The sequence below is a fragment of the Pararge aegeria genome, chromosome 18 (genome assembly GCF_905163445.1).
Source record: "Pararge aegeria chromosome 18, ilParAegt1.1, whole genome shotgun sequence".
NCBI classification, from domain to species: domain Eukaryota; kingdom Metazoa; phylum Arthropoda; class Insecta; order Lepidoptera; family Nymphalidae; genus Pararge; species Pararge aegeria.
The window spans coordinates 17,040,811-17,059,265 of record NC_053197.1 but is presented as its reverse complement, the minus strand read 5'-3'; the positions used below and the strand labels follow the sequence as shown (position 1 = coordinate 17,059,265).

Sequence of the window (18,455 nt, the reverse complement as noted above, 5' to 3'; positions counted from 1 at the left end):
GATTACGCCTTATTAATATAAATATTACCTGCTACCCGCGTTCTTCGCCCGCGTTTATTACGGTTTTTTTATAAATCCCGTCGAAACCGTCTGTTTTCCTGGGATATAAAGTAAGTCTCCGTCCTTTATACTAACTCTGTGTGAAAAATCAAGTTGATTGGTTGGTGAGTAAGGGCGTAAAGGAAAGACAAACAAACGGCGAAACACAAATTCGCATTCATTATATTACTGAGAATTGTTTACTCATACCTACATACGTCATGCATACACATAAACACAAACACACACATCCTCAGCTAAAAAACTTCTCATTGTTGGGCATAGACCTATCACGCTGCTCCAATGCGAGTTGGTGGGCTTCAATGACTATTATCACAAGTTGAAACCGACATATCGGCATACCATGCTCACTGAAGCGCGGGGGTTGATATCACCGATATCTTTACTACGGGGTGGAATAATAACAGACAAACCCAATACTAATCTTATCCCAACCCGAGATTCGAACCTTGTATCTTGTGATCCGTAACTATACATGCTAACCACAAGACCAACGAGGTTATCTGACAATTGAAAACTGCTTTGGTAGGTGTGTTCATTATCATCGTAACAAGCGACATCTGTTATAGGGATTTGGAAACTCCACAGTCATAGCGGTGATAGCCCAGTTTTTAGGACTTCGGTTCTACTTTTGGGGTGCCGAGTAGGAATCCCAGCACGCACCTCTTACTTGTCTAAGTTATGTGTATTTTAAGCAATTAATATAACACTTGGTTCAACGGTGAAGGAAAATCATCGTGAAGAAACCTGAGCCTGAGAATCCTCCATAATTTTGTCAAAGGCGTGTGAAATCCACGAAACCGCACTGGGCCAGCATTGTGGAGGACGGCCTAAATAAACCCTTCTTATTGTGGAAGGACCCTGTAGTGGGCCGGTAATGGTATATGATGACGATGATAAAAGGAAATACAATCACTTTTAAACACAGCAACACATCGCAGGAAACACGTGCTACAAAGTTTCGCCCTGTGTGTTATTTATTTAGTCGTATGGCATTTTCTAAGAATAAGCGGTTTAAATTATTGACATTATCTACAAATGAATAAGTCAATGTCTAGATTTTCTAACCATGTGACTTCCCGAGCAGGGAGATCAAAAGGTCGTTGGGCACTCCCTGGTATGAAAAGATGGGGCAGCGCCGGATTATGAGCTCCATCGTGTGATCTTCTTCGCCACAGTCACATGTATCAGATGGTTTCCAACCATACTTATGCAAAAATAGTTGCAGCGTCCATGCCCTGGTCTTAGCCGGTTCAGTCGACATAACAGGTTACGAGGCAGATGGAAACCCTTGGGTCTCATTGTGTGATCGAAGAGATCTGTTGTCGGTCCCCGGGTAGCTTTAGTCAATTTGGTGGTGGGCCGTTAAAAGACTTGTTGACATGAAGCTGGGGATTTGAGCAGATTTTTTCGGCTTCCCTTCGCAAAGCTTGTTGCTGTGAGACAAAACAGGTAACCAGTAACCACTTCAGACCGGTTCACGGCAATGCTTGGCATTGTCTTGGCAGCAGAAATATAAGTAGCTCTACTATATATGATACATGAATGGATACCGCACAAAAGCGCCTTCTCCGCACTAAAAAGGGTATAGGTTGCAGTGTAAAAGAAACAGTGGTATCGGTGCATTAAATTGGTTTAATCTGGCATATGTACGGCTGTCGTCGGTGGCACCAGAAGTCACGCAGCCAGTTGACAGCGTCCAGTCCGGCGCAGTGAGGCTCCTCTGGCGCGTCGCTGGGGAACAGAAATGATTATGGATGCTATTCTTGTGGACTAGGAGTACAGGATTGAGCGTACCTACTGTTATAATATAGGATGACCTAGACCGAGCTCCGCTTCGGTATTCTTTTGTGATATATCAAAAAAAAAACCGAGCATAAAAGGGGGAAAATAATTATGTGTACCTGAACCGAGGTCTTGTGGTTTTTAGGAAAAAAAGAGAAAACAAAATCTAAGGTGGGAAATGAAATTTTGGAACCGCCAGATTTCCCACCAGCAGAGACAAAAAGTATATTCTCTGACAGGGGATATAATTAACGAGTCCACCTTTTAAAACACGGGAACATGGAATAGGAGAAGTTTACCCCGGTTATTATTATATTTACTTTTCCATAGTCCCGTTCTTTAGCAGGTGGACACACATATATTATTTGGATATTATTTCCACTTGTGGGCCAGTTCTCTGAGAGTTGATAAAGCTGTGGGAGGAGATAAATTTGTATCCTTTCCCGTGGGATATAATTGTCTCCTGACCTATATACCTCCTGATAGACTCGTCAGGACTTCGGCTTCAATTTCCGAGTTCGAATCCCAGAACGCACCTCTTACTTGTCAAAGTTATGTACGTTTTAAGCAATTAAAATATCACTTGCTTCGAGGAAAAACATCAAACAACATCGAAAAACATCGTGAGGAAACTTGCATGCCTGAGAGTTTTGCATAATGTTGTAGAAGGCGTACGACGTCCACCATTCCGCACTGAGTCAGCGTACGTCCTAAACCCTTCTTACTGTGGGACGAGACGCGTGCCCTGTAGTGGGCCGGTAATGAGTTGATAATATGATGAAGTACTTCAATACTTGATAGCGAGCGAGCAAAACTTGTACTAAGGGTCTTATCTAATACTAGTTTCGACTGCTAAGTTCAAATCTTGGTATACTACGTACCTATTGTTTTTTAAATAGGAAAATGATAAAAGATCATGTTACCTGAAGCCGTCTCCGTTCCCTCGGGACCATTTGTGGAAACCGGTCTCGTTTATATTTTCACCTGCGAACAGTTTAAATCAAACTTCTTAACAAGATATACCTGTTATACCTAAGGGAAAATTCAAATTTTCTATCTTCAAAAAACAGATTCAAAGACACTTTTGAAATGTTCATCGAACAGACATCGAACCCAGCACCGCGTATAAACCGTAGTTTAAAACTAACCACTAGAAAATACGAAGCAGATGTTATGAATATAGCCAACAGGAGATCTCAACTATTTACTATTTGATAATAGAAAGAGAAAAGTTATTTTGTTTGTTAATTAGTACCAACCGCTCCGAAACTACGGGGCCGATTTTAACAACGACACGAAGTTACATAAGCTGTAGATTTTTTTCGAAAAAATTAGGAATCCTTAAGAAAATTCCAATAATGCATTCTAAAGTAGCGTAGTTATTTGGCGTGCGCTGAGAAAACTATTGATGATAGATAGTACCTAGTAATTTATGTATCATGAATGGCTATATTGCATTTTACACGCTTTCCGAGCAAGTCTGATGAAAAGTTACGTAATACATGATTTAAGTACTTATTAGGCCTGATAAACCCCGGAAAAACTGACGGTTCCAGCGGGATTTGTAAAAAAACGTTATTAACGCGGACGTTATTGAAGAGGCGATAGCGCATTGGGTAGGAGCTGGACTTCACTTTCGGGAGCTGAGTTCGAATCCCAGCACGCACCTCATACTTTTTTAAGTAATGTGCGTTTTAAGTAATTAAAACATAACTTGCTTCAACGGTAAAGGAAAACATCGTGAGAAAACCTGCATGCCTACGAGTTCTACACAACGTTCTCAAAGGTGAATGGAGCCCACCAAACTGCACTCGGCCAGCCTGGTGGACTACGACCTTAACCCCTTCTCATTGTAGGAGGAGACCCATTCTCTGTATTGGGCCAGTATGGGTAGATGTGATATGATAAACGCAGACGAAGACGCGGCAACAGTCATACTAATTGTCACTAATATAATAAGTAAGTACTAAGTAGGTACCTACATATCGTATGAAAGATCGAATTGCAATGTCTTTCGTAATTTACTTCGGTAATATCCGGTTTAGGTATTTTTCTTCGTAATAAGTGTGTGTGTTTATTTGTTTACCCTTCCTTTACGCCCTAACTAAGCAACCTATGAACTTGATAATTAGCCCACGGGATTTATAAAATACCTTATTTAACGAGGACGAAGTAGCGAGCTACTATAAAGTAAAAAATCACCATCAACATTCTTCCATATCCTGTAGTCATCCAGGTTGTGTATCCCGAGCCACACCACCAGCTTGTAGTCGCTGCCCGTGATGCTGGAGTATTGCATCCCGCGGACTAGCTTCTGCATGAACAGGTATTCATTCTGGAACAGGGTGAAAATCATAACCCGGGAACCGAGATCTTTTGCTTTTTATTTACTGAAGCTTAATATTTACCACGTAGATATACGAGATACAGAGTTAAAGCTAAATTATATCTATTAATCTCATACTAATATATAAAGCTGAGGAGTTTGTTTGTTTGTTTACTTGAACGCGATGATCTCGGGAACTACTGGTCCGATTAGGGCCGGCGCCCATTGTCGGCATCGGCACGACTGAGGATTTTAGGTGGCAAATAGCAATATACATTAACATAATGACAATAAAGTAGAAATTTCCATTATATATGGTCGTAATAACAAAAATACCGCTTCGGTATGCTTGAGGCTGCTGTATCGGCAGCCTTAAGAATGCTTCGGGATGCTTCGGCATCCTTCGGCATCCTTCGGTACCCGCCGGCGCCGAGGCACCACTCGGGGATAGCTTGCCCTGCGGGGCGAGGGGAGGCATCCGCCATTTGAATCATTTGACTCACACACAACACAATCGAGGTAACCACTGCGTGTATCGGTTGTTTGCTGTAACAACGAATTTTCTTGTAACAACGATGGCGGAAGAAAAGCTAATTAATTTAGTTCGTCTACACGAGTGTTTATACAATATAAAATCGCGTCACTACAGTGACCAACACATGAAAAATAATGCGTGGGAGCAAATCGCCAAAGAATTCAATAAAACACGTAAGTAAGCATCATAAACATTGTATTTTTTATTGAGTTATAATAAGTATAAGTATATATAATATATAATTAATTACATTGACTTATAGATCGTTGGTATTTTATGATCTATTGACAATATTATTCTGCCAACTAACTGACCCATGTTCAGAGTTAAAATATTGTTTAAATTGATCTCTAATGACCATACCCTCGCACATGATAATATCGGTATCGCCAACTACATTGTTATCCACGGAACTTTCTAAAATGTCACTTTCCTGTAGTGGGTTTGGAAGTTCCGTCGTTGCATTGTTAATGATGTAATTATGTAAAGAACAGCAGGCTAAAATGATGTTATCTATATATTTTGCTTGTACTTGCATTCTCCTCTGAAATATTTCAAACCTTGATTGAAGAATGCCAAAAGCACTCTCCACAATACGCCTTGCTCGACTTAGTCTGTAATTAAAAACTCTTTTCTCTATATTTGCCAATTGATTCGCAGGGTACGGTCTCATTATATTTTTCGTTAGTGGAAATGCTTCATCAGCAACAAAAACATAGGGTAATTCTTCAGTTATTCCTCGTAAGCTCACATTTTGAGGAATATTTAAGGTGTCGTTTTGCAATTTTAAACCCAATTTTGAATGATCTAATATACCACCGTCGCTATTTCTACCATAAGCACCTACATCGACAATGACAAATCTGTATTTAGCATCTGCTACAGCCAACAGAACGATACTAAAAAATTTTTTATAATTAAAATACATACTTCCACTATTATTTGGAGCTCGTATCTTGAAGTGCTTGCCATCTATGGCACCAATACAATTTGGAAAATTCCATATTTCATCAAAGTCTTTAGCAATTATCTTCCATTGTGCTGTTGTTGGTTTTGGCAGAACGATACGGCCAAGAATATTCCAGATTACACGGCAGGTTTCATGGACTATACAACGAACTGTACTAAATCCCATTCGGTAATTGAATGCTAAAGTTTTGAAACTGACTCCTGTGATTAAAAACCTGAAAAGAAACATTATATTTTTAAATATAGCTTAGGTAGGTACCTATTAATCTATTGCCACTTGGAAAACCTGCGTGAAAACCCCTCACTAACAAACCATTCATTTATATGTTTATTATATTATTTTCAGCTCAAGAATGCCTCAAGATGTGGACGAACATCAGAAACAACTATCGAAAAGCGATAAAAAATAGAACAAGCAAAAGTGGTGATTCTGCAAAGCCACAAAGGCCAATAAAACACGAAAGAGAACTCCAATTCTTAACTACATTTTTACAAAATAGAGCACAGGTATCTAATTTAGATTCGTCTTCCGAGGACACACAAGATTCTTTCTTGGATTCTCTTCAATCACGGCCACAATCACAAATGTCACATTCAGATTCACAAAACTCGCGTCCTCGATCACAAAACATAACCACAGCTGAGATATTAAAAAATTATATAGATTCTAAAAATAACGAAGATGAACATCCTATAGATATATTTTTTAAATCAATGTCTGCTACAGTAAAATCTTTACCGAAAAAGTTGCAACTTCAAGTGAAAAGAGATGTATTGCTTATTGTTAATAAGGCAGAAATCGAATATTCAGAAATGTTAGAAGCACCACAGCATATTGAAACAACAAGATCTATTAATGAACCATCCACATCGAAACAAAAACCTCCTGTGAATCAATCAAACTACACCATGGACGATTTTTCTTATTACACACCCCAAGCAACATCCGTAAATAACGAGGACAACATACATTCAACATTGAAATATACACCGACACCCATACCTAGATGCCAAGACCAAAACATTGAAATCAGTGATTACCAGAATATTGAAACCAATGATTACCAGAATTTGTAATTTCTTTAACATATTATTACCTGCAGCAAAGCTAATGTGATTAAAAATAAAGATATGACTCCAATGTCATCAACAATCGCTCCACGACGACAGTTCTATGACCGGCGCAGCATGAAATATAGATTCAGACGAAATAGTAATGTAGTCTGCGATCTGAAGTCACCATTCGAATCATACCTGTACGAGTATATGTGAATTAAAAAATAATAAATATGATTATTAACACATTAAAGTATTGTTTATTATTAACTAACTAAGGGAACTATTTAATTTTCCGGGATAAAAAGTAGCTTATGTCACTCTCCAGGTCCTCAACTATACCCAATCAAAAAATCACGTCAATCCGTGGCTTTCTTGCAGCGTGATTGAAGGACAAACCAACAAACACACTTTCGCATTTATAATATTAGTATGATTACTCACCTCAAGCACACAGACAATCTTTCTTCAACAGATATAGGTGTGCGAAAATTTGATTGTTTTTTCTCCATGAAAGGTCGAAGCAAATGAACCAGACTTTCAAAATTTTCATAACTCATTCTATAGTAGTCATAAAATTTTCGCACGTCATAACGCAAATCATTGAATAAATTGTTGAATTCACCGGACGTATATCGTTGCTTCCAAAGGTTGTTCACCCAAAATCTTCTTGATTGATTAGATTTCTCTTCTTCTTCAGCAAGAGCTGCTATGAGCACTAGATCCCAGTCCACCATATTAAATACAACTCACACAACTAGCTTGTAACAACTCTGAAACTGTTTTGACGAGAAATACGATATTGAGACGCTTCGGCAAGCTACAGGACGGTGCGGCATGCTAAAGGACGCCTCGTCATCCCTAAGAACGTTACAGCATGCCAAAGCATAGTTTCCATCAGTGTGCGCTTGCATGTAGGATGCCGAAGGATCCTGTTCCTTGCCGATGCCGACAATGGGCGCCGGCCCTTAGAAAAATTCTTTCAATGATGGATAGCCCATTTATCAAGGAAGGCTATACATGATTACCACAAACGCATACGACACAAAGAGTAAAAAATTGTATCTATTAATCTTATACTAATATATAAAGTTGAAGAGTTTGTTTGTTTGTTTACTTAAACGCGATCAGCACTTTTTCTTAGCTTGACATCAGCTTAATAGGTACATTCCAATGTGATAAACCGATTGGAGGGGTAATATTAGTTAAATTTTATGACCGAAATCCATACCGGCTGCAATATCGTTATCCTCATACGGCCGATCAGAGATTCATTCAACATATACAAAAAAAACAGTAGCATCGCGATTAAACACTCCTTCAAACTCCAAAATTTCAAATCTCCAAATACATCTGCTACGTTGAAATACATAAGTGCGCTTTTAAAGCTCAAGGATTTGGTAGTCATCTCGTTTTTTTTTAAATTTATAATATACTCATATAGTTGTATATTTGCTTAAGAAACAAAGGTTCCAATTATTGAATATGTTCAATAAATGTGAAGTTGATAAATTTCAGAGGTACTTATGAGGTGAGGAAACGTGCGTAGATGGTACAGTGCCAAAGATCTGTTTGGTGTGGTGTATAAGGATTGAAGAAATTATAAATTACACCATACAGATTCTTCTGCTATTAGCGGAGTATAGCAAATTAAGCTTTTCATAATATAACATGCTTACCAATGTTTTGGGTACTGCAAGCTTAGCGCCTTCGTCAGCACAGCGGTCTCTCGCCACCGGCCACGTCTGCGCCTGATACACCAGCCTGTACCCGATACCCGTCGACTTGTCCACCAGATAATCTGAAAGTATAAATGCTTTTTGTTGCAGCGCTCGTCCGGGAAGTACTGCAGCCATGCTTGTAAATGCTCGCAAGCAGCATTGCAGTGTTCTGGTCTGCAGGGCGTGGTTGCCGGTGTAATTGAGCCTCAGTATATTATGAAATGCGTTCGAAATGTGGTGCTGGAGGCGAATGCTACGTATACCGTGGACTGCCAAGCGCACAAATGTATCAATTCTTTCACAACTCAAAATTAAAACACGTCTTTCTACCATTTGCCTTCAGCGCATCCTTAGTTATTTTGGACATATCACACGCCGCGGAAACGAGAGCATTGAAAAGTTGATAGTGGTTGGAAATGTAGAAGGCAAACGTCCCCGTGGCAGATCTCCAACCCGGTGGTCAGATCAACTAAGAGAAACTGGTGCCCGTACCTTCTATAACGCAATACAAATGGCCAAAGACAGGACCCGATGGAGAGAGATCTTATATGACAAGATTACTCGCCATACCAGTGATCACGATCCTCAGTCATGAGGGAGCGACTAAAGAGAGAGAGATATTATGAAAATTAGCAGCAGCAGAATCTGTATGGTGTAATTTATAATTACTTCAATCCGTATAAGTCAACTTAACAATTATTCATAGTAAAGTCAACATCAGAGGATGCTCCGGTTTCGGAGCGAAACGTGCGTAGAGGGTACATTGCCGAGGATCTGTTTGGTGTGGATAATACGGATTGAAGTAATTCTAAATTACAACACACAGATTCTGCTGCTTTTCGCGGAGTATAGCAAATGAAGCTTAATTTTCATAATATATTATGGATTTCCGCAAAGTAACGCCTGCTTCTATCTTATATTACGCCTTAGGGTGATGGACACAGGGCGTCGTTTTGTAGGACGTGTTCCTTGAGTGCCCTGCGATGTGTTGCTCTGTTTATACGTTATATAAAAAAACAGCCACTTGCCCGCGGAACTCTGATTCGCACATATATTTAAAGTTACAAGTCTCTATCTCTAGTGACGGCCGATTGGCGCAGTTTGTAGTTCCCACTACTGGAAAATGTTTGTGTGATGAGCATGAATGTTTTTCAGTGTCTGGGTGTTTATATGTATATTCTAAGTATTTATGTAATATACATATTCATAAAAATATTCATAAAAATATTCATCAGTCATTTCATTAGTACCCATAACACAAGCTACGCTTACTTTGGGGCTAGGAGACGATGTGTGTATTGTCAGAGTATATTTATTTATTTATTATTTATTTATTTATTCTATCCGGTCGCGAAGTTCTGATAATTCTCTAGCATTTTCTCAAAGGCGTGTGAAGTCCACCAATTAGCCAGCGTGGTGGACTTTAGCAAAACCCTGCTCTTTCTAAGGAGATCCGTGCTCTGTAGTGGGCCGGTGATGGGTTGATACTGGTGATGATTATGGTCTTCACTTACCGTCAGGCGTGCCGCAGGTGCCGCAGGTCAGTGCGGTCATCAGCGAGATGGTCGCCAGCGCTAACCGCTTGCTTCTGTACCTGCGATCACACGTATGCATCAAGTTTTTGTTTTGCGACTACAAGCCATTGACTGCGATCCCACTACGAATACTTAGCGACCGACTTTGTCAGTAGGGTGGTAAATCGCCAGACAAAACCAGAGAAAATTCTGAAATTATGGGTCTTCATGCAGTGGCGTGCACAGGTTTTTTATGCATAAAGCACATACACGCAAAGGTACATGGCATAAAATGGAAAAATTCCCCTTAAATAAGAGCTATATAAAATAATTTGGGTATGCAGTGCTTTTGTGCATGTATGAAGTGCACGCCACTGTCTACATGGTCACTACCGGGAATCGAACCCAGGATCGCCCATATATATGGCCTTCTTTTTTACTTGGTTTTTGCCGCGAAGATTGGTGTTAAAATTGACGTGACACCAAATTCGGGTTGTCCTTTTATCAAAATATTTTGAAACCTACCGTTTGTCTTTATCTATACGTATTGCATAAATATCTATATTATAATGGACCTATATGTATAAAAAACTTACATGTAGCATTGTTTTTGTTTGTAGTTTAAAGTATGTTCACAAGTACGTTCATAGCCCGCTGATAAAAGGTAAAAATGATACATATTTTATTTGTTTCAACCTTGCAAAAGGTCAGCGATATGTATGGCTATAATCACAATAAATAGTGATTTAAAAATCCCCGTCTTTGAATGGAGGGAATACATTATTCTACTAGCCACGTCCTTTCATTTTATACCTTACCTTCGTTGTGGCGTTCATCTTGCATTACAAATTTGTTATAGTGTACAGTATTCTATTTGTAAAGCCCCTTTATTTGATACCCTATTGAGGGAGTTGTGAACAAAAATTAAACTTGCAGTTTTGGCGGCGGCTACAGAAAACTCCCAATTCGCCTTTCAAACAAAAAAACATGTATCCGTTCGGGAGCTATGATGCCACGGGCGCACACACACACACACACACACACACACACATACAATCAAACTACTTTTTGCGTCTGTGGTTAAATACATCCGAATACACTTCCAAGAAGAGGTTATCAATTATTATTATTCTTGGACTTGACTTTTTTATTTTCGGCGATGTTACTCAGATCTCCGAGAACCATGTTTGTGTTTTATCTATATACCTATCATAACAAACGATAAATAATCCGGGCACAAAGTAAATATACCTAACAAAAGCTGGTTTACTGAATCTTTAAATAGCAAACTAAAGGTAGCCTTACTTTTTTTTTATTCAACTAAGCTAGTGACTGCATTCTCACTGTGTGGTCATGATCAGGTCTTAAGATGTTACCGGGTTAACCTTTTTGGCACTTCAATTGGTTTTATAGGCAGGAGACAAAAATTATATCCCGCGATTATATCCCATGACAAAGATAAAATTAATGTGTCCACCTGCTAAACCACGGCAACATCTAATAAGAGCACTCTACCCCCTTTTGCACGTATATTATTTGTGCGCCAATGCTCGGAGAGTTGATAAAGCTGTATCCTTTACCCGGGGAACTATCTCCTGCCCATGCTAGCCTAGCTGGAATGATAACTAGCCACGACCGAAGCCTCCTACCAGATAAAAGCCTTAAGAATATGCTTCCCTACTAACTAATACAACGTCAAAATTTCGATAACTTCTTTCATTTTAGGCAGATTTACTTAACCTGTAAGTTAAGCTTATAATAAATAAAACTAGGGGCGCTGGAGACATTGTTAACGGAGACGAATAATGTGTCGCTAACTTGGTATCACTGAAAGTTAGGCGTCAGTCCTAACCACTAATATCGCTTCACTATACTACGAATAATCGATTTGTGTACCATATTATATGCTTAGAGAGATGACAAGACGATTTGATTTGGAGATAGGTTGATAATAATGCCTAGACTAGATGTTCTACGTAATTGACCTTGACTTTAGTGCGAGAGTTACATCTTATCTACTTGTTATCTAGATATTGAATTTAGGATGAGTAATGGAAGTCTGTAACACAGACGCTTATTCTCCTAAATCTCATATTGTAATCATTTTGATTGTTGTTGGAAGATCTCGGAGAATAATGAATGTAGGTCTTCTTTGAAAATTCAAAATTCAAAAATTCAAAATTCTATTGTTTCAAGTAGGCCTTCTTTATTAGCACTTTTGAAACGTCAAGTATGTATGTTTTTGGTGACTCTACCACCGGTTCGGAAAACAGATTCTGCCGATAGCAGCCGTCAAGGAACTCAGTAGTAGCTCATTTCTCTTGCCCGGGTTCTTAGTTAAAGTCCACAACGTAGTCTTAAGGGTTACTTACAAATCCTATGTTACTCTCCGACCTTTCAACTAACTCTGTGCCAATAATCCAGTTTATTGGTGACTTCATTAGGACGTGAAGGATGGACAAAAAAACAAATTAGGTATCGGGTTTGATCCCGAGCAGAGATAATTTTTACAAAGTCAAAGTCAAATATTTCTTTATTCAAATAGGCACATAGATGGCACTTTTGAAGCGTTATTATATACAAAATGTGTACATAGCAGTGAGTAGTGATGGCGATAACTACAATCGTAAACTTAAAACTAAAGCTACGAGGGTTCCAATCGCGCCCTGGTCTAAGAAGAAGCCCACAACAAACTTAGCCGGGTGTTCTTTTTGTTATCACCATCTCACATTGTCATTAGAAAAAATTTGAGAGTATAATATAACTTCTAAATTTCCTTTGGTCTGGTCTGGTTTTGATGCTGTCATCATATCAACCCATTACCGGCCCACTACAGGGCACGGTTTTCCTCCCACAGTGAAAAGGGGTTAAGGCCGTAGTCCACCACGCAGGCCCAGTGCGGATTGGCGGACTCCACACACCTTTGGGAACATTATGGAGAACTCTCAGGCATGCAGGTTTCCTCACGATGTTGCCCTTCACCATTAAAGCAAGTGACATTAATTACTTAAAACGCACATAACTTAGAAAAGTTAGAGGTGCGTGCTGGGATTCGACTTCGGCCCCCCGAAAGTGAAGTCGAGCTCCTACCCACTGGGCTATCACCGCTTATAGACCGTTTGAGGCTTTATCCGTGGATAATTCCTTAGAATTATGAAAATAAAATGAAGATACGAAATGTTCAACTTACCTACTGTATTTATTTGGCCATCGATATTTGGTAACTATATTTATTTACCAAATAGGTATCGATTGCACACATGAAAAACTAAACGGCAAATTAAAAGGTTGACGGAGTTCGATCCCCGACACGCACCTATAACTCTTCGGAGTTATGTGCGTTTTTAATTTAAGAAGTTTAAAATATCGCTTGCTTCAACGGTGAACGAAAACATCGTGAACCAAACCTCCATGCCTGAGAGTTCTCCATAACGTTCTTAAAGGGGTGTGAAGACTACCAATCCGCATTTGGCCAGCGCGGTAAACCCTCATTCCCGAGGAGACCCGTGCCCTGTAGAGGGCCGGTATCAATGAATAATTATTCAATTATTTTTTTGAGGGAGGAATTCGAGAGCTTTTTAATTCCCTCCCTGTTTTTTGGATATTATTTTTCAAAGGAGTATTAATAAGGATATATTAGAATTAATATTACAGTGTTAATTTTTTTTATAATCAATACAAAATATAAATTAAACTTAATTTATATCAAGCTTATGTAGAACAATCAAACGTAAAGTATGTCTGTTCGTAATGACTCTACCACGCCTACGCACCTTAGTACAAGCAATTGAATTTTTTTTATTCATTAAGTATCTACTACTTATTTAATGACAAAAAATCAAATTAAAATCATGTAGCTATTTTTTGAGTTATTTTTAGTAAATAATTATTAATGAGTAAAAACTTACATTTTAACTATTCGAGTTACAGGAGATTTTGTAGTTTCTACACATTAACACTTCTATGATTTTTGAGTAATTAGAAATGTTGATATAACTGGATTGAGATGAGATTTAATACTTAAAGGGCTTCCGTAATATTTATTTGCACGTTGCTTGCGGGGCGCTCACTGCGAGGATCGACGCAGGCATGGATATATAAAGGCAACCAAGTACCTGAGCACGCCTAACGGTACTGATAAGTGATAAACGGCGAAAACGTTGACTTTAGATCCCAATCGGAGTATTGACTCGGTGAATATCCATATACTCTTTATTTTACTAGGGTTTCGAATTACCACATGCCGTGTGGTGATTGTAGGAACACCAGAATGAAGAAAATAAAAATGAAAAATGTTAATAACAACAATATATATAAACGAAATTTAAAAAAAAAATCTATTTCTTTTTATATAATAAATATTTTATTACTAGCTATTGCCCGCGACTTTGTCTGCGTATGATTTGTTTTGATGTGGCATTCAATTTAGTTGTAGTTCTAAAGAAAATTAATGTATTCAGTATAGGATAAGCCTTAAATAACCTCTATAGTACAAAAATAATTATTTAAATCGGTTATAATTTGTCGGAGTTATGGTGTAAAATCGTCAAATACTTTCATCCCCTATCCCAAAGGAACAGAGCTTAATGTCGGGATAAAAATAATCCTATATTACTTCTAACAGTGCCAAGAATATGTGAACAAAGTTTCATGAGGATCGGTTAAGTAGTTTGTGCGTAAAAGCCTAACAAACAAACTTACATTGAAATTTATAATATTAGTAGGGATAGGGAACATTAGGGATATGGACTGTAGACATTAAAGGTTTTGTTGATAAAAATATAAAAATGCAAATTTTTCGCTGGGTGTCATGGCCGCACTCATGACGTCAAATTAGAGTTTTTATATTTGCATGGTCCATATATACTTCTAATTTTAAATTATTGTTTTGGGAATTGATAACTTAGCAGCTAATACATTGAAATCGCTACTGGTACTGAAATAATTTTAAATTCGGCGATTCACCTGTCATGGCGGATCGCTAGATTTTGCAGTTTTATTCATTGAAAATAATTATCAATTATTATATATTATTATAATTATTAATTATTAATTATATATTATCTTCGAATATAAGAAAAATACGTTTTTTAGAATTCATAAATCATATATCATTAGACAAATACAATATCGTAGCGAGTGTTTGTTACTGTCATCATGCCTATTTTACAGTTTGAGTTTATGTTGTCACTCGATTTAAATTCAAATTCAAAAATGATTTATTCATGTAGACCTTATTACAGGCATTTATGAAGCGTTCATACATTTAACATGTTACACTCATGTTAGTTATGGTGATAACAGCATTCGTTAACTTAAAACTAAAGCTAGAAGGTTCCCAAACGCGCCCTGATCTAAGAAGAGCCCACAACAAACTTAGCCAGGCTTTTTTGTTATCACCATCTCACAGTCTAGTTAATGTTTAGCTATGAAGTAAGAGCAATTCATAATTAAACATAAAGTTTCTTTTTTCTTGGATAATAAGTAGCTGATGATTTTAATAAGTATCTGAACGGGTAGTACATAATATGTATGTAGATATTATGGTACAACAAAAGTATTTCAGTTGACTCATAGCTTAAGGAAGCAAGCTAGGAAAAACATATTGTTTAGTATGTATATGGGCTACTAGCTAACACGAACATAAAGTGGTACCCGCAGCATCAATTGGTTAAGGTCAATTATGGGCCACTGTAGTCTATTTCCATTTTCCAATTAGTTACAGGTACTATTTGGGAAGTGGCGAAACCTTGAAGTTCGGCTTATGTTATGTTATGTTATATAATACAATAATCGGAAGGTTTTAACGATACTGGCGTGAAGGTCATGGAGTGTAGACCACGCCTTAGTGCCGGCTGAAATTTTTTTTTGGATCATTGTGTACGTCGTTGGTCTAGTGTTTTGCATTACCTGGTCATGTTTAATATATCATCATCATCAAGCCATTACCGGCCCACTACAGGACACGGTAGACTTCACATGCTGTTGAGAACATTCTGGAGAACTCTCAGGCATGCAGGTTTCCTCACGATGTTTTCCTTCAACGTTTAAAGCAAGCGATTTTTAAATGTAAGCTTAGATTAAAAACGCACATGACTTCGAAAAGTCAGTGGTACGGATGCGATTATTGCGTACATTTCGTTGTGCGTCGGTGGGCACTTTGAGCCATTGATCTCAGTTGTCTTTTCTGTCAGAGAGGCTATGCCCAGCCTATACCCAACCAGCAGGTGGCCGACGATTAGCCCAATTTTGGTTAAAACTAGCGTTAATACTCCTAGTACGCCCACACATCTTCTCCGTCTTTCGTTCTGGAGCCGAGGCCACCGACCGGAGGATACATGCTTTTGAGATGTAGTGCTGGAGGCGAATGCTGAACATCACCTAGATCGAGCGCAGGACGAACGTCTCAATATTAAAAAAGCTGGGCGTGCAGACTCGAATTTTAACCATCTAACTGCGGAAAACTCTCAAGTACTTCGGTCATATTTGACCAGGAAAGACTCGAGCTGCATAGAAAAGCTGATGCTCACAATTTTAAGGGTAAGAGGCCACGTAGACGTAGCCCGAAATGTTGGACGGACAATTAGCCTTAGTACAAGATTGGTTCGCTTACAATTGAGTGTATCAAACTCTATGTCGTCAAAGTAAAATGTACCTAAAGTTACTTATTTTAGCATCGCAAATCCTGAATTTCTATCTAATTTTTGTTTTACAATAATCCTATCAAAACACCGAGCTAAAATATTGTAGGTAAAATTGAGATTTAAAATGATTGAAATAAGATTTATTTTACTCCGATGTTCAAGTATTTCCATACTTGAAAACGACTCCTCGATTGCGACCGAGCAAATCTTGTACTGAGGCTACAGCACGGCTAGCATAGGCTGGAGACAACTATATCACCAAGGATAAAAATTTATCCCCTGTCAGGGGATATAATGTTTGTCTCCTGCCTGTACTAGCCCTGCTGGTGAGGGAAGCACATACACATACAACAATATACATACACATAATGAAGGGGTAATAACATTTAGCAGCCACGATTCCTAGTAATGAGGAAGCGACTCAGGAAGAAGAAAGGAATGTCATTAGTTGGGTTTATGCTGATGATCTAGGGTAGAAAAGAAAATCAATAAGCATAAGTTAATAATTTATTAAGTACATTAACTAAAACTTGTAACTTAAATATAATACGTGTAATGGAACCCGTGGCCAGCCCCGTGCCCCCCAAAGGGCCACCCCACTCCGTACCCACCTAAAGGATTGCGGAACCTGTCCACTTCCTCACTCATCCTGTACCCACCCGACCTCTCACTGACCCTGTGCAAAGGTATCACGGTTAAATCATGGACGTAACTGTGGAACGGTATTAAAACCGGTATTAACTGTTGTGTAACATTACGTTGGGTTCCTGCGTTGTCGGTATGAATTTGATGTGATATCGGGATGACGTGCAGGTTCGGTACGAGGAACTGGTACGGTAAGTTCGGGCCCTTCTTCTTCCTCGTTAATTGGGGTATGGTATTTGTAGGATGCGATTCGTGATGTATGACAAGTGGGGATTGTAGTTCTTTAGATTTTTGATAATGATTCGGCAGACTTGCGACTTCGTAGACTTTTGTGACAGCGATAATAAGGAGAAGGTACTTCGTCATCTGTAACAACGGAAAAGACAATATAGTAAAAAGATTTTTTTGGATTTGCTAGAATTCTGTGATTTAATAAGTGTGGGGTCTTAGGTTCTATCACTTAGATATATAGTTCTGGTGCGATAATTAGGTGGTATGTCTTTGGTCATACCCCTTACAGGTTCGCTCACTGCCATCTCTGACTGTAACATTACTTATCAGGAGAGATTGCAGTCAACGGCTAACTTGTTGAGAAATAAAAAAAACTTAAACCTAAGTATACTTAATCAATATCTAAACGTATTACAAGGTTGCAGACATTGATTTGCGCGGTAAGATAAAAATTTAAACACTTGACTGGTGTAGTGCTCGTGTTCATCTCATGTCGTGGAGTGTAGACGCTGATGTCAAATGTAACGTGTGACGTACATGGACGTGCAGCCCGAATGGTATCTCACATTATCACGAAAAGCATGCATTTCAGGTGAAGATTACAGGCGATGATTAAGGATATATGCGTGTATGAATTCAGAGCACTGCCGAAACAAAGCAATGATTGAAAAACTGAATCTTTATTTGTAATGCATACAGCATTTCAAATTAATTTGCATTGAATGTTTGATGTGTTTCTTATTATTTTGTGTCTTTTTGTTTGTTTACTTTGTGGATATTTGCAATTTAGTGGTGATGTTATTATAAAAATAATATACCTACATAGATACTTTAAGATTTACATGTCGTAGACTGCGACTAAACATGTATCATATTTTGTCATGTTTTAAGCAAATAAATGAATTTGAATTTGAACCATCCACTGTCTGGGGTAAACTTATCCAATTACCGGTTTCTGTTCTCTGGCAG

At 38.4% G+C, this 18,455-nt stretch overlaps 4 protein-coding genes across 7 annotated transcripts; 1 reads left to right on the top strand and 3 right to left on the bottom strand.

The window, feature by feature from the left end:
- Positions 1 to 1,685: 1,685 nt before the first annotated feature.
- On the bottom strand, positions 1,686 to 10,802 carry LOC120631797 (CD209 antigen-like). The gene is made up of 6 exons (XM_039901476.1): positions 10,780 to 10,802; positions 9,967 to 10,046; positions 8,411 to 8,532; positions 4,048 to 4,180; positions 2,769 to 2,829; positions 1,686 to 1,794 (listed from the first exon to the last, which is right to left on the bottom strand). Exons 1-6 carry the CDS (start codon positions 10,800 to 10,802, stop codon positions 1,686 to 1,688), a joined length of 528 nt encoding a protein of 175 aa, XP_039757410.1.
- On the bottom strand, positions 4,390 to 7,596 carry LOC120631534 (protein ALP1-like). Of its 4 annotated transcripts, none has more exons than XM_039901161.1 (3): positions 7,176 to 7,596; positions 5,637 to 5,890; positions 4,390 to 4,717 (listed from the first exon to the last, which is right to left on the bottom strand). In XM_039901161.1, exons 1-3 carry the CDS (start codon positions 7,466 to 7,468, stop codon positions 4,671 to 4,673), a joined length of 594 nt encoding a protein of 197 aa, XP_039757095.1. In that variant the 5' UTR covers positions 7,469 to 7,596; the 3' UTR covers positions 4,390 to 4,670. The 4 variants fall into 4 exon arrangements, with proteins under 4 accessions (XP_039757095.1, XP_039757094.1, XP_039757096.1 ...); XM_039901160.1 differs by lacking the exon at positions 4,390 to 4,717 and adding an exon at positions 4,878 to 5,549; XM_039901162.1 differs by lacking the exon at positions 4,390 to 4,717 and adding an exon at positions 4,878 to 5,320.
- Positions 4,726 to 6,971, top strand: LOC120631535. Its single transcript, XM_039901163.1, has 2 exons — positions 4,726 to 4,879; positions 6,022 to 6,971. Exons 1-2 carry the CDS (start codon positions 4,747 to 4,749, stop codon positions 6,750 to 6,752), a joined length of 864 nt encoding a protein of 287 aa, XP_039757097.1. The 5' UTR covers positions 4,726 to 4,746; the 3' UTR covers positions 6,753 to 6,971.
- A 6,345-nt stretch (positions 10,803 to 17,147) lies between the features above and the next one.
- Positions 17,148 to 17,621, bottom strand: LOC120631707. The gene has a single exon (XM_039901387.1). The coding sequence runs from the start codon at positions 17,619 to 17,621 to the stop codon at positions 17,148 to 17,150; it is 474 nt and encodes a 157-aa protein (XP_039757321.1).
- Positions 17,622 to 18,455: the final 834 nt, after the last annotated feature.